The sequence below is a fragment of the Quercus robur genome, chromosome 11 (genome assembly GCF_932294415.1).
Source record: "Quercus robur chromosome 11, dhQueRobu3.1, whole genome shotgun sequence".
In the NCBI taxonomy this organism is placed as follows: Eukaryota; Viridiplantae; Streptophyta; class Magnoliopsida; order Fagales; family Fagaceae; genus Quercus; species Quercus robur.
Window position 1 is genome coordinate 1,391,084 of NC_065544.1, and position 24,046 is coordinate 1,415,129.

General features: G+C 32.2%; 2 protein-coding genes across 2 annotated transcripts; one reads left to right on the plus strand and one right to left on the minus strand.

The window, feature by feature from the left end:
* Positions 1 to 6,189: 6,189 nt before the first annotated feature.
* Positions 6,190 to 7,153, minus strand: LOC126707657 (uncharacterized). Its single transcript, XM_050407427.1, has one exon. It carries the CDS (start codon positions 7,011 to 7,013, stop codon positions 6,549 to 6,551), a length of 465 nt encoding a protein of 154 aa, XP_050263384.1. The 5' UTR covers positions 7,014 to 7,153; the 3' UTR covers positions 6,190 to 6,548.
* Positions 7,154 to 20,323: 13,170 nt separating this feature from the next.
* LOC126705376 (protein STRICTOSIDINE SYNTHASE-LIKE 4-like) lies at positions 20,324 to 23,978 on the plus strand. Its single transcript, XM_050404355.1, has 6 exons — positions 20,324 to 20,644; positions 20,737 to 20,946; positions 21,160 to 21,227; positions 22,358 to 22,594; positions 23,019 to 23,151; positions 23,517 to 23,978. Exons 1-6 carry the CDS (start codon positions 20,459 to 20,461, stop codon positions 23,805 to 23,807), a joined length of 1,125 nt encoding a protein of 374 aa, XP_050260312.1. The 5' UTR covers positions 20,324 to 20,458; the 3' UTR covers positions 23,808 to 23,978.
* The last annotated feature ends 68 nt before the right edge of the window (positions 23,979 to 24,046 follow it).

Below are 24,046 nucleotides of genomic sequence, written 5' to 3' on the forward strand. Positions count from 1 at the left end.
AATTTGGATTATAGCAAAAACAAGATTGAAAAAAAAAAAGGTGGAGGCTATAGTTTTAGTGCTATATATGAATATAAGTAGGCCATTATTTATTTTTTATTTTTATAAAAAATAATTATTATTAGAACCCACCAAATGGAGAGTTGGTATTTTTACAAGTTGACGCTGGAAATTATATAATTGGTAAACAATAAAGTAGTGTAAGTGATGGACCAAAATGAAAATTAAATGTTCAACAATTGTGAAATTTATTGTAAGAAATATTGTATATATTATATAGTATTGCGCTGACAATTTTGAAATTTGTTATGAAAAAAATTGTGTAAATTCATTATTTACTGTTAGTAGTTTGGAAACTTGTCAAAAGGACAATACTTTTAGTCTTATGTGGGGCCATTGAACTTTGTTTTCGTTGGAAAAAGATGAAAATGTGCTATGTACTTATACAAGACATTAGATTGCTTTCTTTTAGAAGCAGAGAAGTCTTCTTATTTATGCTAGGGACAAAGTTGAGATAGAAAAATTTTGTCAGGGCAAAATGCTTTATAGGTATATTATATAGGGGTTTTGGGTGAGGTCGGGGGGCACTTGCCCCCTCTTGCCCTTCCATGGCTCTGCCCCTAACTTGGAGAAGAATCATAACACTATAATCTTAGTGTATTTTCTGACCATACAATTAGGCTGTTTACTAACGTAATTAACAACGGTTAGAATTTAGTTTAAAGTTGGAAATTTTCGATGCTAAAACATTTTTTTTTATATAAGATAGAAATTCTACTCTAGTTTTATTAAAGTGTATATGTGTGTGAAGCTCTCTCCTGTAGACTTGAACTCTGGCCCTTACTTCCCACACGTCACAAACACTTATATTTGTGGAGTGACCATCGCACCAAAAGTGCGTGGTGGTATGCTAAAACATGTTTAAAAACAAGGTTTAGTGTTTCTAATAAAAGAAGGTCTATGGTTTAAATTCTCAATCCCATCAATTGAATAAAAAAAAAGTTGTGTTTATTCATTGTGAATTAAGTAAAGTAAGGTAATGAACAACACATCTTTGAAGATTGCGAGATTTATGAAGACTCTTTCAAGCAATCATCCAAATCAGACAAAATCTTTGCTTGATCATCGGCTTGAGTGAATTTTACGTTATTTGTAAGCTTGACTTTCAAACACTCGTGGGCATAATTGATTGTTTGGAATTTGTTGTTTTGATTATTATTATGTAGGGACTCCCACAAGCAGTGCCTAATTTACAACAGATTATTTCAAGTATTCGGCGGCATTCTTCTGATATTTCTTTCTACGCATACAAATTCTGCACTGTCTTCCGTCCATAAGCAACTTTATGGTTACTTGTATCGTATTGTGTGATACTTGAATGTTTCTCCAATATTAGAGGAAGAAGATCACAATTGTGCGTACTAAATTATGACCCTCTTTGCAATATGGGATAAACTGTTATCTTTGGATTAGAAATACTATGGTCTCAAGTCTTTGAATATTCCAAAATCTCTAATGCAACATGCAAGTTTTTCCACCAATAATGGCCCACTATGTCCATTATTCACAAATCAAAGTTTCTGATGTACTATACACAAGGACTCTTGGATTAAAAAAGACCATAGAGAACAGAACAGAGTATAGAACCAAGATTTCTAGTCTGTTTTCTTAGCACTAATGGTTTTTCCACCAGGACTACATGACGGCATCCCTTCATGACAGTAAAAATTGCAATTTCTCAACGTCTCAAGACGCATTTATACACACACAGTCATCGAAAGAAACTTATCCCTAAGAAAAAAAAAAGTCAGAAAATGCCTTTCTAGTATTAGGAATAGATTAATAATGAGTTAGTTTTACCACTTACCCAATTGTTGTACCGAGCTTGAGGGAACATTCTAGAAATTTATCATTCCAAACCAAGTAATTTTTAGGTATTCTTAGAGCACGGAAAGTGGTGCTCTTTCCTCTCAAATTTATACTAGGTTCCACCATAAATGTGAAAGGAAGAAACACAATTTTTCTATATTTTGGGAATACCTAAAAATTTTCCTTCCAAATCACGAAAGGATATAAACATAAGAACTGTCACTAGAAAAAATCGGAATAATAATATACATGCATTGGTGAAGGTAGGAGTTAAAATTGTACCAAACTAAAGGGACAGATTTCCGCCAGATGTGTCTTTGGACCTACTACAGAATTATGAGAGAACCACAAAGAAAGTTGCCTAACTTGTACGATGAATGTGACTTTTGTAATTTTGTATCCATCCTGAGAGAACCACAAAGAAAGTTGCCTGATTTGTACGATGAATGTGGCTTTTGTAATTTTGTATCCATCCTTTTAGTTTTAGGCCCATGTGAGGGTCACTGAAATAATATAAATTTCTGTAAGCGAAAAAAGAAATCATATAAATTTCTTATAAAAACCAATCATGGAATCTAAAACATAATCTGACTCATTGGAGAATGGGAATTGTTTTTTGTGCATACCACGGAAGCATCAGATAGTGGAATATCTTTGAAGAATGGTACAGATAATGCCTTGTAAGAGCATTGTCATCATGTTCTATAAATATGTCATTTTAACATACTAAAAATGCTACTTTATTATTTTAACACATCATTTTATAATTCATTGTGCATTATATTTTCTATTCTTCAATTCTATACATTAAAATAATATATACAAATATTAAAATAACATTAAAAAACTAACAATAGAAAAAAAAAATACAAAATGTGTGGCAATGAAGCAGTGAATGTGTGACTGAAAGTGTAGATGAAGGGATATTTTATTTGAGATAAGAGAAAAAGATGAATAAAAAATAATAAAAACCAAATGTCATTTTCATCCGTACTATTCCAAAGATGAGATTGTATTGTAGCACATCTCAAAATTTTTTGGCATTTAATACACCTCATGATGGTCTGTTTTTGGTGTTTGGTGTGCCAAATGCCAAATATTTGGCATTTGGCACACCTGATGGGAATGCTCTAAAACTCTAAACCATTGGCTCAAATTGCTGGTTTTTCTTCCAATGCTATACACAAAAAGAAAAAGAGAAAAATAATAATAATAATCGAGTTAGTAAATTTTTAGTAGTTTTCATTTTAAACTCACTGTTACTATTACTTTCTTTTTTTTTACCTACCATCTAAGAAGCATGGACACAAGTATATGAATAGGCATGACAAAGTAACACAACAATTTTTTAAAAAATAGAACAGGATATGGATTATTAAGTATAGTTTACATATATTATTACGCATTTATTTTTAATATAATTTTAAATATATATCAAATTAAAAGTAATAATGAACAATAAGTCAACTTCATGACTATTAAAGGATATTTAGAAATTAGAACATAATCCAAGAACTCTTTTAAAAAAAAAAGAAAGAATACAGTTCATCAAAAAAAAAATTCATAAAAAAAAAAAGGAATACAAACCAAGAATAAATATATTTTATTAATTTTCAAATGCATTATTACTATTTAGTACATGAATGCTCTATTTTTTTTTTGGTGAAAGGGTGTTCAATTCCTCTTATTCTCGTATTTTGATCATTTATTTTTAATGATATAATTAAGACTCGTATACAAAAGTGTTGAGGCGTGTCAAATGTCTAACACACTTATGATATCCCAAATGAAATTTCTATGCTTCCTAACTTACCACTAACAATCTATCTTGTCCGAGTGTGAATTTTTTTTTTTTTTTTTCTATAAACTTCTTATTTTCTTCCAAGTGGACTTTCATTACAGTTTCATCATTTATGCACGAAATACGAGTCATAGAGACCGAAAATACTTGTACTACTACTACTAAATTACTAATGTAGTGATGGACTTGCATTTCAAGCCAAACAGCTGTCCAGTGAAATAAGAAAGAGGCAAATAGAAATGGAAAAAGAGCAGGACTGTAATGATTTTGCCCCAGGGCAACATCGCTCTCAGAGGCCGTAACACTAAATAGTTAACATCATTTTAGATATTTTCTAATTGTCTTTGCCCTTTTGGATGAGAATATTTTTTTCTTCTATTTTTTTTTTTAAAAGGATTAAAATGTTTTTCCCCCTTTCTTTCAGTTTAGTTCTTAGATTTTCCAGCATCAAATTGAGACGCTTTTGGTTCTCAAAAAATCTCAATGCTTGCTTTGGTGTATGAAGATTTGATTTTTTTTTTTTTCTTTTTTGAGAGGGTTTTAAACTATGGCGTTCACTCCTGATTATATCTTTTTATCATCAAACCAAGACACCAATCGATTTTAGTGTATGCGAAAATTGAAATCCCAAATTTCTTATTCAACCATCAGAAACTTTACCAATTAAGCTAACTGGAACCCACTCTAAAAAAACTTTAAGTTGTGTACATAAAAGAACAAAAATTTAGGTGTGAACGTACTTAATTAATATCAAGAAATGTAATGGAGTTGAGGTAGACTTGGAGCTAACACGTGATTTTTTTTTTTCTTTCCTAATAAAGGATACTGATATTAACTAATTGAAAAAGGATAAGAACAAAACCTCTCAATTAAGTTAACTGGAACCCACTCTGAAAAAACTTTATGTTGTATACATAAAAGAACAAAAATTTAGGTGTGAACGTACTTAATTAATATCAAGAAATGTGATGGAGTTGAGGTAGACTTGGAGCTAACGCGTGATTTTTTTTTTTTTTTTCTTTTGCTAATAAAGGATACTGATATTAACTAATTGAAAAAGAATAAGGACAAAACCTCTCAAAATACATGGTAATAGAGTCATAAAACAACAGCTAGGTGATATCTGATGGAGTATGATATTCTTCACGACACTAACACATGCGACCCTTATATATAGAACAGATGTAAGATGAGTAAATATAAAATGTATGTAACTTTTGAAGAGATAAATTTTCGGGTTCTGACATGAAACACATCGTTTGGGCAAAGCACTTTTTTCTTCGCTGCACTAAGATTTTATCTCTAATTTGACACACATTTTAAATGTTGATAGATAAATAAAGGTTGGCATTGTTTACTAATAAATACTAAAAAAAAAAAGAAGAAGAAGATAAAATCAGGTAGAATGTGAGGCTAAACATGATTGAACTATTAGAATTGAATCAGTTGGTCCCGCGGGTAAATCTCTAGATGAACCAAAAAAAGACCTTGGATCTAGTCTAAAACCGACTAGATTCTGTATCAAAAAATGTGTCACATTCGTGGTCAGTATAGAAATATTCTAGGAGCTCACACTTGCCAAACAAAATTTTTTAACTACACATGTCAAGAAGCTTCTGTCTAGCAGAGACAGTCATGTCATTGTCTTGAAGAATAGATTGTCACATGGTCTTAAACTCGCATGATCAACTACTCCATTCACTATTTAGTCTCCGTGAATTAGAGTGTGAGGACAGTATTAGCTAGTTCTAGATTAGTTGTAGGAATTGAGATATCTTGAGATTTTGATAACTTTAAAATGTGAGAAGAAAAGAAAATCTAGCAACACAAACCATTACATAACTTTTTTGCCACAATTTTTACGTGGTAAATGAAGAAAAATTGATAGGTCTCTGTGTAAGTAATAAACAATCACTCACAGTCTGTAGTGTCAAAGTTGTGAGAAAAAGTTATTAAACGGTGGATGTGGAAATTTAGATTAGGGAATTTAGATATCTGGAGATTTCAACATCTCACAATTAAAAAAAAAAATTGGCATCTCTAAAAAATTTTGAATTCTCACCTTAATAAATTTCTACCAACCCAACACAATTCAGTGATAAGTCTTAAGTACCATGCTCAAAACTGCCTTCTCTCTTTTAGGGAACTTTCTCTGAAATTGCAGAATGTGTCAGCATTTGGTTGCGGTTACCAATTGTGCACTTACCAAAGCCTTATCCGAGTACCTTCCATATAATCCATTTCACACAACTGGCCACACTGAAAATTGACTCAGAACCAACTAATTACACCAAAAATCACGAAAATGATATGCTGTAAGATTCCTTTATTCCGTCTTTCAATCAACACATTCAGCCAAGCTCCAACACAATCAAAATTTATTTCAGTCCTCGACCATTTTCTTCTACACAGATTCGGATTGATAGCAAAACAACAACTTACTAGAATCTCATTCTTTCTCTGTATGAAACGAAAAGAGGCTAAAAGTTTGAAATTAATCCAATCAGATGTCATGCAAATTTAAAAAGGCAATGGAGCAATTCAATTACTTTGTCATTGATATAATTTAACCATACAAGGATTACTCCCTTAGGCCTTACGCAAGCCAAATTTGTGGACTTGTAGAATTTGAGAAACAGAGAACAAGAAGAAACTACAACTCGGAAATTTAGTTTAGAACTGGTCTGTCAATTATATTATATACAAAATGAAAAGTCCAGAAATTTTTTTTTCTTCTTCGAAAACATATCTCATGAGAATCAGCATACATGTTCCCAAAGCCATACGACTTCGACCAAGAAGCCATTCAAAAATGAAAAAACAGAGGAACTCTGTTTTTCATATTTACCATAAGAAGTTTCAATTATGAATTACCCAATTAACGGGACAGATAAGGGACACAACTTTCAGAGCGTACCAACCCAGAATTACGAACTCCTTCAACAGCATGGAAATCAGAACTTGAACTAGAGCGAAGATGTCTTGGCGAGTCCATGCTTCGCCTGAGAACCCTGCCCATAGCAGAGATGGGGTGCTCTGCTCCTTGTTTTAAAGAGCTAGAACGTAAGGATCTGAATTTCTTGTAGAAACTTATGTGACGGTTAAGAGCTTCTTCAGTAGAGATAAGCATGTCTGATCTTATCACCTCATCCTTCACCGCCTCCACACATAACCCACATATCCAGCGGCCTTGGTACCGCTCTTTGATGCGATGAATGTATGCAGGGGTACACTCCTCTGTGAATCCACAAGACTCACATTTTACTGATAAGACTTCAATTGGAGGAGGCCCTGAAGGGACTTTGGTGGTGGGTGAGCGACTCTCTGAACTTGTGATAACCATTGCTCAAGACAGAACATTGAACTTTCTATCTCTCCGTTCCTCTCTGTTTCTCAGAGTGTGATATATTGTGAGGGGCAGAGGAGAGGAAAGAGAGAAACTATCACATTTATATTGTTCATTTGTGTTGTGTGGTTTGTGTCCTGTATGGTAGCAAATAAAATTATTACCATATGGGGTTTTGTGTCATGGATTTCTTACCATCAAACAAGATTTTTACTTGGCTTTTGGATGGAATTTCCTTAAATCCATTGACGGTTCATAAGAGCGCGTTAAATTATACGAGTGATATGACTATTAAATAAGTAGTGTGTTTAAAAGTTTATATAAATACTCGATTGAGCCATCACATAGTGAGTTGCTTTTATATATATATATATATATATATATATATATATATATATATATATATATTTTAACTTTTAAGGTGACATGTTATAACGGGTGCACATAAAAAAAATTGTGAAAAAAATTATATCCCAAACGTTGTTACATGAAGAATCTACCATGGTATTAGAATCCTCTGTCTTTTGGTATGATGCTAGAACCCTAATTAGGGATGGAGGTACCCTTACACGGGGAATTTTTGGTTAAAACATTCATATGGCCCCCTTAAAATTGAAACTAAATTTTAAAAGAAAAATTAAAAATAGTTATCTAACCACCCCCCCCCCCCCCCCAAAAAAAAAAAAACTTGAAATTAATTAAGGTTATTAGTCCATATTTGTGGTTGATGGTCCCTTTAAAAAAAAAAAAAAAAAAAACCCTTCACTTTTTACTAATGAAACAAAAACAAATCCCTTAAAAAATAAAGCTGATATGAAAAATAAAAATATATTGGTATGACACTTTGGTTGTTTGCTTATTTGGGACTCAATATTAAAAGTTTGGGATTTTGAGATTTAGGTGTGATTCAATTGGCAAGTTACACCTAGTGTATTTTCTCTTTCTCATTAGTAAATTGACTTCACAATTGAGCACTACTATCGATTAAATATATTTTATGCTTAAGTAATTTTTAACAACAAGATTCATAAATCATGAAATATTACTGTTGAAAATAGAATTTCATTGTTATGAACATAATGTATTTCGGACTTCTAAAAATTGTTAAATATTTTTTTATTGTGTTGATGGCTAGGTGTCAGTTGTTTTTGAAGTGGTTGTACAGTTGTATTTATACTTGTTAATCTTCCAATTTTCACTACAACTATGGAATGATTATTTTGATTATTTTCAACTATGAATATTATCAAAACTAGGTTTCACAATAAAATGGAAGTTGATATTTTAATGGACTCTATGATTTTGTACATTAATATTGAAGATGATTTTTTAACACACACTGATTTTACACTTTGAAATAGAAATTGCTGCGACATTTAGTACGGAATTAATCATTTATGATTTCTGAGATTTTAAAGAACGTCGAATTTCATTTTGATAGATAATTGCATTTCAATGTATTGAGAAATAGTTATTTTGTGTTTTTTTCTTATTTGTTGATATTTTGTTAATAAATGGGTGCTAACTTGGATTATCATCAAAAGAAAAATTGGATTTTGGTTCATACTTCGGCCCTACTTAATAGAAATCCTGACTTCGTCCCTGAACCCCAATCATGGTTGACTTATGTAAATTGACAATGAAGGGTTTGGTATGGAAAACCTGTTGTCAAGAAATTTTGTTGACTGTCCCTAACAAGAATGTGACAATTTTTACATTGGTTAAGAAGAGAGCTAAATATAACAAAATTTCCGAACGAGTTTTTCTAAGTGACTTTGTTAGGAATGAACGTGGATTTCACATTGTATTTGCTGATTCGCAAATTATAAAAAGCCCATACACATGGTTATATGCTACTGGCACTTAAAAATCGCAATTGCAATAAATGATTATCTTATTTGTCTATGAAAAATGACTACACCATCCTTTTTCTTTGAGAAATGTTACCTCCACAATATTTTTATAACATTTTCATAACAAATCATAGGTGGTTGGTTGACATTGGTTCTAATTTGAATATATCACTGAAATTAATTTTTTGCCTCACTAATAACAACCCGTAATAACTTACCATTTAGAATTTATTGTGAAAACATTCGCAAAAATATTGTAGATACATCATTTCTCTTCTTTCTTGTTTTGGTAAAAAATGATTCATTAAATTAATTAATGAACCGGATAAAGTTAGGATAAAGCCTATCAAAGTACAAATCCAAAGTCATAATAGCACTAAACAAACATCAACAGGGGGATTATAAATAAAAAAATTCACAAAATCTTGCTGGGTTGTCCCTTTTCTAGCAAGAGCACTAGCACATTGATTGGCTTCCTGAGAGCAATCCCTAAGCTTCACATGGGGTGTTTGCCTCAGTAGGTCCTTGGAATCCATAATAAAGGAAGAGTGGGAGATGTATAGCTTTAAAAACAAGACCGGGGTAAAACCAGATTTGCCTCAGGTTCTCAGTTTTTACTGGTTTTGTGCATTTTTACTAGATCGGACAGGTGTTCAGTTCCCGATTGAACCAATTGGTTAGGTCAGTTCAGTCCAATTTTTAAAACCATAGGGAGATGTTAAAACAAAGAGGGTCATCAACTAAATGAAAAATACTTAGATACTTATGAAGAATAGCGAAATTGTGCTTTATTCTCTTATATTTACAGTGTACCCCCATTATGAATTTAATGAATGTGACCTCATTATGAATATGAGAAAATGAAGTACCATTTATCATGTTTAGAGAGCAACTAAGAATTACTTCAACCCAATACACAATTACCTTAGTATTAATAACCTTGCTTAAAATAAGACACTCCACTAAAGGAGGGATCCCTGACACAGATTCCTGAAAAAGGAGTTTGTCTTTAACCAAACAATTAAATCTACATTTTTTTTTTTTCACAAGGATGATAAACCTCGCAAACAACCAAAAATCTCTTGCATAAGTACAACAAGAACATGTAGCATGGTCTCTAAGTGTCCACAGAATAGTCCACACATATTACCACTAGGAAAACCATTGGCCTCAAGCATGGCTTTAACTGGAATACTATTAAGGAAACACTTCCAAATAAATAATTGAATTTTTGGCATGGTATCCACCTTCTAATTCCATTGTCCTATAAAGTTTGATAGCGGATTAGAGCAACCATTCGTTAGTCTGTAAGCATTCTTTGGATCAAAAACCCTAGTAGGAGAAGAATCCAAACACAATCTATTGTCACTAGATGGAGGCAAATGTTGGGATTTATGCCATAAAATTCAATTTGTATGTGCTTTATCTTATGAGATTATATGAACATTGAATATTATGAATTTATTTGATGAATAGTCATGAGTTGTATTACATATGATTTAGGTATGTTGATGAGATTAACACACAAAAGATCTAAATTACAGTTTCTTATGACTTATAAATTTCAATTCATAGTCGGTGATGAAATTTGACATTTCAAATGATAAGATTATAACATATAATGATAATTTGTCTTGATTGTGGAAGTAGAGCCTTTTGATTGATATGTTAATGTATTTGGAGTACAGTGAACTAGACCATTGTGAGTCGTTGATCTATAAAGTACAATAACTTGAACATACAACCCCATAACTGCTAAATGCTTTAACTCAAAATCCTAAGAAGGAGGTGGACTCAAATGTAAAGTGTATGTTACTTTGACATATAGAGGAATGAGATCTTATACGTCAGTACCTCTATATGGGTAATCACATGTGGCATTGTGGGAACATTATTCCTTAGAATGAAATCCATAATTTTGATAATAGATAAGAAATGTCGCATTGAAATTGATTTAATAGGAATTGATTATTCAGAGTATCGAGCCAAATAATTTTAGTGAGAAGTTACTAAAATTAGATTCTTAGAATATAAGAATAATCAAGAAAACCTTAAGATTTAGTGTTAATAAAGTGACAACAACTAAATGACTTTTTTTCACAATGGATATTTCATGGAGGGGTTAAATGCAATTTTAATTAATCAAAACATCTTGTTTAATTAAATACTCTAAATCCTTTAGTGCAATTATATTTTTATAGTGAAATAAAATATAATTAATGGTAACTTTAGATTAGTTATAAGATAATGAGAGTCCAAGGTCCATTGAAGCTAAGTGTTATTTTTTCCCTTGATCTCATCTCAAGTTATGTATATAAACCCTCATAGTGGCCGACCACATGTAGCACTTTACATAGAAAAAATTGTTGAAAGAAAAAAAAAAAAAAAATCTCCTAGGGTTTCTGCTACACAAGGAAAGAGAGAGAAAATAAGATTTTTCTCATCTTTAGCTTGCATGGGTCTAGGGATTTTTCAACAAATGAAGTCCACTCTCTTGGCCATCGACACTGTCATTGAGGTGAAGATCAAGTTGGTACAACTGTACAAGGATTTTATTAAATGTTGTACAAAGATCTTTTCTTTGGTATCAAGTTTAAGCATGAAAGTATGTGTTTTCTTGTTACAAAATTCAGATTCATGGTTGTATGTGGTCATGTAAAATTAGGAAATGCATATGGTTTTCCAAAAAAAAAAAACTAGTTATATGAATAGCTTTTATTATAAGAAAAAAAAAATTAGGAACCATAAAAAGAGAAATAATTGAGATTCTAGTGCCCATTAGAGACCACTTCTCCAACCAGTAAAGAAACACTTCCTTGAGGAAGATGACCAGCAATTAAAATTCTTAAAGTCCCTAAAAGAGATTCATTTATCAAACCAAAAATTCAAAGAACTGTTAGAACAAACTAGGCATTTAGTACCCTTGTTGAAGACGCTCTCAAACCAAGTTCTTGAACAAGTTCATTTGGATTCCTATACTTCCTTGCACCAAGTAGCTAATATGGGATGTTAAATATTAGCATTGATACATCATGTTGAATATGCTAGTATAGATGCGGAAGTGAAAGCATAAAGTATAAAACACAATAACACACGAGGGTTACGTGGTTCAGCCTAACAGCCTACATCCACGGAGGAAACCCTAAAGGGTTACATTAATAATATATTAGAGTGTAGTACAAATCCTGTGTTACAATGAATTATAACATGTGTATATATAGTAGACTAAACCTTAGACTAATAGACTTCTAGTACAAGTAGGAGACTTGACTTGCACACAAAGTAGAATTAGGCTTGGGCCTATGCTAATGGGCTAATATATTTCTAACACCCCCTCTCAAACTCAAGATGGAAGCTTGATGAAATCTTGAGATTTGATAAGGTTGAAAAGATCCCTTGAATGAAGTTTGGCTCTGTAACGGTAGTTTGACGAAAGCAATGATTTTGCAGTGTTGATGCGACTTTTAACGGTGGCTTGACTATACCGGAGAGTTTTGACGGCAGTAATAGGAAGCCAAAGAAGATGAACGCAGCGAAAAAAAAAACACCGAGGAAGACAAAGATTGCTCTTAAATATACCACAAGAACAGAAAACCATGGCCACAAGAAGGTGGCTCTGATACCATGTTAAATATTAGCATTGATACACCATGTTGAATATGCTAGTATAGATGCGGAAGTGAAAGCATAAAGTATAAAACACAATAACACACGAGGGTTACGTGGTTCAGCCTAACGGCCTACATCCACGGAGGAAACCCTAAAGGGTTACATTAATAATATATTAGAGTGTAGTACAAATCCTGTGTTACAATGAATTATAACATGTGTATATATAGTAGACTAAACCCTAGACTAATAGACTTCTAGTACAAGTAGGAGACTTGACTTGCACACAAAGTAGAATTAGGCTTGGGCATATGCTAATGGGCTAATATATTTCTAACATGGGATAAATCACATAATTCAAATTATTGTTGGATAATTTCAAATGAAACCCTAAATTTTAAAAGTTTCAATTATAATTATAAAATTTTAAATTGTTTTCACTATTAAATAAAGGCAAAAATACTTTTTTGATCTCTACATTTTAAGTCATTTTTTATTTTGGTCTCTACTTTTTTAAAGCTGCTACTTTGGTCTCTAAAAATCGAAAATCCTTTTCAATTTAGTCTCCACCATTGTCTCACTAACGAAAATTGCCTACGTGGCAAACAGCATGTTAAGGAGGCCTTTACTTAAATTTATGTCCACTTTTTTTTTTATACCAATAATACAAGAGGAAGGGAAGATTTTTGAAAAGTCAAGTACCCCTCTCTCCCTCCGCTCCTGAGTTGTGCATTGTACAGCCCAAAAGAAACAAGTAAATTATTAACCATGTCTTAATTTTAGTATTTTTTTTTTAACCCAAATATTTTCTTTTAAATGGTTCGAGTCAAATTAACCTGCAAAAAAATTAGGTTATGGATCAATCCATTTTTGCTTTGTATAAAAAATTTTGGGTTCAGATGAATTCCAACTCGCTTTGTCACGTCTACATCAAGTGCTGGTACATGGATAAACATCTATTCAAAAAATGTGCCAAACGCCATACAAGACACACCGTAAACTGTTACAATTTACCTTGGCGAGCATTAGCTGTATCATGGCTTGTCACTGACTCAAGAAAGAAGCACAGTATTAGAAGAAAAAAGACAAGATATCTGCGAGGACATACTTTTTACGCTGATATAATATTGGAAAAAGACAAGAAGAAAAAGGATATGTGAGGAAATGAGCCATGTGCAATCCATGCCATATCTTCTGATGCGACTTCTAAGATCTGGTATAAAGTGTTTCGAATGCATCAATCTTCACACTCACATGAGAGTGTGAGTAAGGGTGTGCATGAGTTGGGTTGGGTTGGGTTAAGGGGATTTTTTTACTTAACCCATCATGGTGAGTCAAAAAAAATTCAACCCAACCCAACCCATCACATAAGTCTAACCCAACTCACATGAGTCAAGTTGGGTCGAGTTGAACCCATGAGTTGAACAAATTTATTATTATTATTATTATTATTATTATTATTATTAAATTGAGTAGAAATTAAAAATAAATATTAATAGATTTTAAAAACCCAAATATTAGTATCAATGTAACTCCTTAAAGGCAAACAACACTAATGACTAAATAACAATAGTAATTTACTAGGGTTTGTGTGAACTAATTCACTTTTATATAGGATAAGAAGAGCTAATTATTTTAAAAATTTTATTAATTATATAATATATTTTAAATATATATATATTAAATATATGGGTGGGTCAGGTTGGGTTTGTAATTTTATAACCCAAACCCAACCCAACTCGCTATCAAAAAAATTTTTGTAACCCAACCCAACCCACCAAGCCTTAAAAACCGACCCAACCCAGTGGGTTGGGTCGGATCGAGTCGGTTTTGGTGGGTTGGCTGCACACCCCTAAGTGTGAGGATGGAATTCTGTTCACACATAAGCAGTTCAACAATTAAAAAGAAAATTGTGGATTAACCTAGGAGAATTTTGGCAGAGACAAGCAGCTCAATCCAAAACACTAGAAGATTTTTTCACGGTCACAAATATACCACCATATGTGGCCAGAGGATGATTTGCCTTAGGTATTTTACCATCTTCTAGTACATGAGATATTTCATACAGGTAGTCTTGTGGGGTCCACTCTCATGTGAGTGTGAGAATGCATGTATCTAAAACACCTTGTTGTTTTTCGCAATCTAGGGTCTCAAATCTGTGGCTTCTTGCTGACCAAGTTGGGACTTGTAGCCTTTAGCCTATACTGTAAGGTAAAGGGAATCTTTTACTGTTGGGAGGGAGGGACCAGTGGCTACATATGATGTATCAGGATTTGGTATTATATGAGATAAGTAAATAACTGCTTTTTGTTTTTTAGTAAATAAAAAAATGGGTAGAAGGGGTGACTAGCATGGCTGCTCTATCTGGGCATGATCATAGCAGCACCTTACTTGCTCCCGAATGATACCCCATACTCCGAATCTGTGAGAAACTCATTTATTATTCTTTGGACTGTTTGGAATGGGGATCAGATATAAGGAACACAATACACAGCTAGTTGTTGAGACTCGAACCCAAGTTCTCAGACTTGTTGGCCTAGTATTTTACCAATTAGGCCACCCAAACGTTGGTAAGTAAGTAACTGTTACAATCATGGTTTTGCATTCTTTTGCACTTTGTTTGGTCATTCAATTTGAAAGCTTTGTTTGATGTCGTCTGTCTCCTGCATTAATTCCCCCTTCATATTGGAATATCGACAAGGAATGAAAAAGAAAAGTTTGACAACATCAGAGAATACTGCCATCGTCTTCGTCTTTGGCCATGTGGATGTCCCCATTGGTTATTCATCCAATAGTTCTCAAGGGGCTAGCAACATGGACCAGATAATTTGCTCGCAGGCACCAATAATCAAAAGTGTTTGGTTTTAGATTGTTGAGATTCTTGACTAAATTTAAGTACTGTTAAAACAAAGTGATGTTAGAGTTGTAAGTAAATCAAATTTAGGTTGTCTTAATAGAATTCTGTTGGAGTTGAGTTTGACCAGTCAAATTTGTTTAAAAAATGATGAGGTTTTGATATGTTCAAAGATGATGAGCTGATGGTTTTTGAACATATCTTTTACACCATAACTAACTCTTAATTGAAATTTACTTCATTGGAAAGTAGACATTTGGAGTTTCAAACGGATAAAATTTAACCCAATTTGAATTTAAAATGAAGGAGAAATATTTGTTTGAAGTTGGAACAACTATATTGTCTCTAAGAGTTTGCTCCACGCTCTAGCAAAAATTGAGGCAAATTACAAACCGACTTTGAAGACCTAAATACTTACCCAATACTTTCCCATTTAAAACAAACCCATGTTGTACCAATTAAAAAGATAAAGATTGTCAACGAATTAAGAGAAGAAAGGTTGTCATGCAAAAATTATGCAAAGAGCAAACGTTCTTAAGTCTAAATAGTTCTAAATTCCTCTCCCTAAAGTGTTTTTCCATGTTAAATGTCTTAAGATTTTTTCTTTGAAAGTTTCTCTTTGAGTCTAAAACATTGATTTCTTGGAATTGTAGAATTAATTGCTTAACGGTTGTAATATCTTCACCAAATTGTATGAGTAATTTATGGGATTATACATATTGTTTTTTTAGAAGTTTGAGTGTTTTATAATTAGATAAATATGTGTGTAAGAGAATAAAGTGACTTAGTTTTTTTAGAACTTTCTATATATCTTATAAAAATGGTATCAAAATTTTCTTAAAATGGTTCATTAACAAATGCGCTAAACACACTTACTAACCTGACCCTTAGATAAATTACAGAAACTTTTGGAATAAAGTAAAAGAATTAGGTTATATAAGTAATTTTATATAATTGGGTTAATTGAGATTTGAGATAAACAAGGAAGTCAAAAATGTAATTGTGCCCAAAAAGATAATGAGTCATCATTTTTCTTCTGTCCTTGAATGACACCCCATGGCTCAAGACTTATGGCCCATGCCTCTCTTTCTTCTTGTTGGAAAAGTACGAGATTTTGATATGTTATGATAATATGCCCAAGAATACCTAGGATTATGTTATGAAAAATTAATTTTAGTGATAATAAGTGAAATGGTTATGTTGAAATATGGATTTACCATTTCAATGAAATGGTAATATCTCTTTCTTTTTCTTTTTTTTTTCTTTTTCTTTTTTTTTTTTTTTTTTTTGAGAATCTCATGAAAGAATTTAATCATGAATGTTTTGTTTTTCTTTCATGAGATTTGTAGCGGTAGCCTTAGTTGAGTTTTGAAGGAGCTAGTTTTGGTTTTAAATAGTATAACTTCATGTTTTGTTAGTTCTGTGCTTAATTTTGTGGTGATATTGTATTTAAGAGTTTATTGTTGAGAGTTGGAAATTTTATGAAACTGGAGAATTTATTTTGTGAACTTGTGGTATTTTCCTAACTTATGGGTTTTTTAACCCTTCAGAGAAAAGTTTTAGATGCTTTGAATATAAAGTCTATAGATAGAAAATGTTTGTTTACAAGTTTAGTTTGGTTTGTGTTAATATTAGGCAGTGGCGGAGCCAGGATTTCACTTTAAGGGGGACAAGATTTAAAGTCAATTTTGATAATCATGTAATGTTGTATATACACTACTTTAATTGCTTTCAAAACATATGTAGAATTTAGCATTTTTCTTATCTATTCTATAAATGGTTCAAATTTCGATTCATAATAGAAAGTCAAAGTTTAAACCAATTGTCATCTCAGCGTACCATTGACATATCTTTTTATTTATCAATATCAATTTGTCACTTAGCTTTGTGATGAATTTGTTATGAAAATATTGAGACTGTGGCTTTATTGTTGTGTATAAAATATAAGAGCCACAAATAATTGAAATTCCATGAACAAAAAAAAAAAAGGGATAAACTTTCAAAATGCCGTTAATAAACATGCTGAAATTCAGGTACAAGATAAAAAAATTTTAAAACAAAAGTGATATTAGTTTTTGTCTAAAAAGTGTTGAATCTCTCAATTGTTTTCTTCGGTGTTAGAGTGTATTAAGTAGGGGGTACTTTTTGTTTCATCATGGGACAAAGCATTTAAGAGGTCTATACATATTACTACTACTAGACTTAAGATCTTGCTTTTCTAGGTGGAGTCAGGGGGGCAATGGCCCCCTCTCGACCCACTTGGCTCCGCCTCTGATATCAGGTTTAGGCTTAGTATTAACATGTCAATCTTGGTTCTAAATCCATATCTAGGATTTGGGTTGTGATAAAAATAGTCGATCGTTATTGTTTCTGTCTAGCTTTTTAGGTTATGAACAATGTTCATTCTTGGAGGAGATTCATGTGAAGGATTTTATTGGTTCTAAAGCCACAGCGGATAGAAGGCAAACATAGCATTTACAGAGGTTACAATAGAAAATCTATATATGTTAAGTTTTATATTTAAACTGTTGTAACTGTTATATATTTCTAATGATTTTTTATAAGATTGAATGCCCAGAGTGGCCTTTCCATGAAGAGGGTTTTCACTGGTTTTCCACTTCGTTGCCAGAGGGTTTTCACCGGTTTTTCATTTCGTTGCCAAATCAATGCGTCTTTTCCTTGCTTTCATTATTATTTCTTTTCGATTTGATGATTATAATTGTGGTTGAAACACTTGTTTGGATTATTTATTTGTGTTATTAATTAATTAATTCACAGCATAAGTTGTTTTGGGGTCAAAATTTTTTTTTCTTTCTAAGTTGGTGTAAGAGCATTTAGAACACACAGGGGTCTAAATCATATTTTATATTTTAATAAGGCTTATACAAAATGAGCCATTAATTGAAAGTCCAATACAGGGAGAGATTATAATTTGGACCAATAGGAAAAAAAATGATGTGGTCCACCATGAATATCATATAATTTCTCCAAGATAGGGGTATTTGGCCATAACATACAAGATTTAAGGAGTTAAGGCATTTGATGGATTGATTATTACTTAAATAGTAATTAATGGGGGTAAAACTAAGATAAAAAATAGTCACTTTTATTTTTACATCAGCTTAGTTGTTGATGTAATAAATATCGGATGACAATCTATATTTGAGCATTGTATGCACAACATTTGAATTTTGAAAACCATATATATATATATATATATATATATATCTAAAAACTGAAGCATAGCATTTGAAATCTATATATATATATATATATATATCTAAAAACTGAAGCATATCACTTATTGTTGCTACACTTTCGTTGAGCCACATCAGCAACTACATCATTCACCTATTTTCAACCATTTCTCTCTTATTTTTAACTAATTTTCTTCTTATTAATTTCTCAACTTATTTTTACACATTCTCCAACCTTTTCTCTCCCTTTTACCTTTTCATATCCCCACTACTATCTATCTTAATATCACTCTTCCTCTATCATTTTGTCTTTTTTATTTTATTTTTGGCTCTTCTTATTCTTATCCTCTTACTATAAATTTGCAATTCTCTCTCTTATTTTATGCATAGTTTTCCCACACACAAAAGGTTATCTCTCTCTCTTTCTCTTTCAAATTGTTTTTTTCATTTTTGGAGAAATTTTTTTTCCTGCATCTCTACTTTAGGTTGATGAATTTTTGTGTTGTTTATAACTCTACTTTAGGTTGATGTGATTTAGTTTTGTATTTTTAAGTTGTCATCTTTGTTCTTGTCTAAGATTTCATAGATGTGTTATCTTATTGAATTATAAAGATAGTATATAAGAATATAATGTTATTCTATTACATAGTATGACTAGGATAATTTGGTGTTTGTTACTGTATTTTTTATTTTTTACTCTTTTTCTTCTCATCTTATTTACTCTCTCTCTCTCTCTCTCTCTCTCTCTCTCGATTTTATATTCTTCCTTGCAGCTCTATTTCAAGTTGATGAATCATTGTGTTTTTAAAAACTCTATTTTGGATTAATAGTTTAATACGTATTGGTGTTGTATTTTTAGTTCCCCGTCACAAGTAGTCTCTCCCTCTTATAGATTTGGTTTGATTTTTGTTTGAGTTAATATTTAGTTATTTTGGAAGTGATAATTGAATTTATATCAAAACACAATATTGATTATGCATTTGAGTATGCCTATATTTGTGTAATATTAAGTGCAATTTTGTTATGATTTTTAATTTTTTATTATCATGATAATCACCTTTAAGAGGATGAAGAATTTGGATAATTTATTTGAAACTCAAAAAATATAACATAATTTTGAAAAATGTGTACAACCTAGTAAAGGAATAATACAAATGAAACACACCCAAAATAATAGTATGATATACTGGTAGAGATAGAAAGATTAAATAATTTTAGAAAATGTTTAATTTTTAGGGAGAACAAATTATTTTTAATAGATTTTAGAGAAAAAATTACATTATTCTACAATTACAAAATAATGATTTATTCTCATGTATTGCGTGGGTCTATTGGTATTAAAACTGGTATTTAACATACTTTTAGCATTTGCAATTTGCTTTACTAGTGGTGTTGAACTAGCCTTGTTGTATTAGCAACAATATGTCTAGTACAAGGGATTGAAAGTTTGAAACTTTTAAGAGTAAAACTGTAGAATGGATAAACAGAAGGGAGGGATAGGAGAGTAGAGGGAAAAATGAAATCTCTACTTCTATGTCAAGTTGTTTGATTGGAGGGAAGGATATGACAAAAGACAAAAGGTTGATCCTGTATAGGATATTTTTTAAAATTAATTATTACTTGTCCTTAAAATTTAAAGTATTAGGAAATAGAAAATTTAATTATTTAACTACTATTTTATCCACTTTTATCTCTCCTATTGCCATCTTGCATATGTAACTTGACGACCGCAGTTTTGTTTGGATATAGGTACTGGAGTATATATCAACGCCAAATCCTTACCTTCAAAGTTCCATCCAATTTAGACCACACTAATTTTGTCCAGTGTTTACCTTATAAAAAATAGATTTTTTTGATTGACAATCATATTATTCTTATCAATATTTTCCCCTATCATTTAAAGTCCCATTGAAGCAGGATTGACTATAAATGGATCCAAAACCTAACACAGTGGCCAATGCTAGAACCTCAAAACCTTTCATCCCAGCATTTTTAAGCGTCCTGCTAGTTTGTCTGGTTGCTTTCATGTTTCAAATCCTATTCTTCTCACCCATATCCCCCAGAAATCTTGAATTGCCACCTTTATCTTCTTTTCCAACAAACAACCAATTACAGGTAAAGAACTACACACATTAATATTATTTGCCTTTTGACTTCATGCTTACCCTTTAAAGCTTACAAGCGTCATGTCTTTTTGGTTCCAATAGAGAGTTACCAAACTTGGAGAAGGATTAAAGGACCCAGAAGATATTTGTTTCGATAAAGAGGGTACATTATATACAGCTACCAGAGATGGTTGGATCAAAAGAATGTATAGAAATGGGTCATGGGAAAATTGGAAAATGACAAACAGTCAAACTTTACTTGGAATAACAATAACAAAGGAAGGTGATCTTATTGCATGTGATTCTGAAGAGGTAAGATTACTCTCAAACTAGTGAAGTGCATTTTGCATAGAGTAAAGAAACTGGCCTTTCTATAATCTAAGATATAGAAGGAGGTTTTGGTTATTATGTCATTTTCATTAAATTCCCAGCTATAACTCGTGTCTAGGTTTGAAGGGGACTAAACCTTGGCATTGAACCTATGTATTATGTATAGCTTTTAAACTGATTGAAAGATATATGTAGGGTTTGCTTAAGGTTGGTGAAGATGGCATCGTAGTCCTTGCATCACATGTCAATGGGTCCAAAATAAGGTAATTGCTTGTATCATATGATTTATAAACACGTGTGTGGGTTTGTTTTGTTATCCCAGAAATATATGTGGTGCACCTAAAAATGTGTCAAGCAGAAGTATGGTGTTAATGCCTAATACTTGGTGAGACAGGTTAACCCTTTGGTGAACATTGCCTATCTACAATGGTAGACTCAGGAATCAAGAATTGCTTAGAAAAGTAAGAAACGCGCAAACTAAATAAATCATGTGCAAACCAAATAATTTCTCTTGAGTGACACCTCCTCACTAAGTTTGAGACTATATAGTATGGTATAAAGTAGTTTATGCACCAGATGATGTAATAGATTGATTCCATATACATGTGGCTGAAAACTGATCTTGCATATACCCATCATATAAGATACCAGCATACCACATCGAATTGTAGCTCGAAGGAATATTTTTGGTTTAGAGTAGTACTAGTATTTGAGAACATTAGTGCCAAAATCAACTTTCTTGTTCTTTTTTGTACTAGTTTGGATATTCTGCCTAAGATTTTTCTTTGAAGCAGTCTACTTAAAAGCAGCCTACAACAGTCCCGTTCAATTAAATTTTCCAAGAGGGATGGAAAAATCCAATAGGTTGTCTTTTGTCGACTGAGACAATATATCCTTTTTTGGGTTGCCCTTTTTTCAGGTTAGTAAGGTGGCTCATCATCAGGGCCAAAACTTAGGGTTCAAAATTAAAGAGAAAAAAAGCTACTATTTGTAATGAAATATTATGGGATTATATATGTGTAATAGATAAATTTGATAAGCATCTATATATTTCATCTAAAACTTGAGCTTGACTGTAAGGAAATTATTTCAAGTTCTTCAACGGAATCATGGTCCCCTGGAACTCCAACACAGTAAATGCACATAATAACACCACTAATGCTTTTTTTTAAGGGACTACGTGATATCCAGATGAACCAAACTTGTGTTTAAACCTTAAAAGAGATCAATTTGCCACAAAATTCAACATGATACATCTTTTAGTTGATGCATATCCAAAATGGCCCCATCACTGTACGCATCTAGAGAGTTGGGCTAAAAACCTAGAGGACCAAACCATTATTTGTTTTTCTATAAGAACATTCATTAATATGTACATGCATGATTGAATTAGGTTTGCTGATGATGTTATCGAAGCATCAGATGGTAGTCTATACTTTAGTGTTGCAAGCACCAAATTTGACCTCCACAGTTGGTATCTAGACGTGATTGAAGCAAAACCACACGGGCAGCTGCTAAAGTATGATCCATCATCAAGTGAGACATCCATTCTACTTGAAGACTTGGCTTTTGCTAATGGTGTTGCACTCTCAAGGGACCAAGATTATTTGGTGGTCTGTGAAACATGGAAGTAAGTACTTAATATAAAGTATGAACTATCTTATGGGACAAATGGTATTTCCTAGTGTTTCTAACGAGATATTTTGAATTTGAATCCCCCTCTCCTACTTAATATGTATACCCCCCAAAAAAAAAGTGATCATATGGGACAAGAAAGAAAGAAAGGGGAAAAGCTAATGACTTGTGTTAATCATCCAACAATGGCATTGACAATATGCGCATTCAGTTGGGTAACTGTCCTCTACCAATGTATATGTGGAATAATGGACTTTGTCTTCCCTTCATGGCAAGCCACATACGCATGTGTAGTGTAGTTCCTAGTCTTTCATATGACATCATGCTCTCTATGTTGTTTATAATTTTATGCTTCTCGCAACAAAAATGAGGATTTACTCTCACTTTACAGCATGCTAATTCTCTCTTATGTGGATCAGGTTTAGATGCCTCAAGTATTGGTTGAAAGGAGAGGACAAAGGAAAAACTGAGATTTTTGTTGAAAACCTTCCAGGTGGTCCTGATAACATCAAACTTGCCCCAGATGGATCTTTTTGGATTGCTCTACTTCAGGTACAAAAATTCTTGTCAAATGTGCATTGAACAAGATTTGATATACAAATTAAGGAAAGTGAGTTGATTCAAGGGAACGAAAAAAAGGTAGAAAGACCTAAAACAATATTAGTGAAAATATTTAAAAATGACATGTCAGTTGAGGAAGTGATAAATATTACGATTTTGGATAGCATAGAATGACATAAAAGAATACATATCGCCAATCCTAATTAATCTATTTGAGAATTCATAATTAACTCCAAAGTTTTGGAACTACAATTTAGTTGTTGTTGTTGATTAGCTACACACAACCTCATGGTTAGATGTTCGTGATTAGTTTTCCTTTTTTTCTGTAAATAACAACAATGATCTGTACATTGCAGTTAACTTCTGATGGGTTGGAGTTTGTGCACAGCTCCAAGGTATCCAAACACATAATAGCGGCATTTCCCAAGCTGATTAAGCGGGTAAATGGTGTGTTCAGGAAAGCAATGGTTGTAAATGTGGCAACTGATGGCAAGATAATCAAGAAATTTGATGACCCAGAAGGAAAGGTGATGACCTTTGTAACATCAGCCTTGGAATTTGAGGATCATTTGTATTTGGGAAGTCTCAACTCCAATTTTGTTGGAAAGTTACCATTGGAAGACAAAATAAGCAAAAGTGCGGAGTGAATAAATTACAAGGCGCAAGGACGTGTCCTTAATATGCAATAAGCATACTATTTTACTTATCAAAAAAGCAATAAGCAAACTATTTAGAAGGGGCATTGGATGATGTTGAATAAAATTTTATTTTCTAGTGCACAAAAAAAAGGAAAAAAATAAAAGAAGAATTTTGTAGTTTGTTCTTGATCTTGGCAGTTCTTAACCTGCTAACCGTGTTAATTGAATTAATAACTGAATCTAGGGAG

Coding starts and splice junctions, on each gene's coding strand:
- LOC126707657 (XM_050407427.1), bottom strand. CDS start 7,013: ATGGTTATCACAAGTTCAGAGAGTCGCTCACCCACCACCAAAGTCCCT.
- LOC126705376 (XM_050404355.1), top strand. CDS start 20,459: ATGGATCCAAAACCTAACACAGTGGCCAATGCTAGAACCTCAAAACCT. Junction 20,947..21,159: donor TTGCATGTGATTCTGAAGAG/GTAAGATTACTC, acceptor AGATATATGTAG/GGTTTGCTTAAGGTTGGTGA. Junction 22,595..23,018: donor GTGGTCTGTGAAACATGGAA/GTAAGTACTTAA, acceptor TATGTGGATCAG/GTTTAGATGCCTCAAGTATT.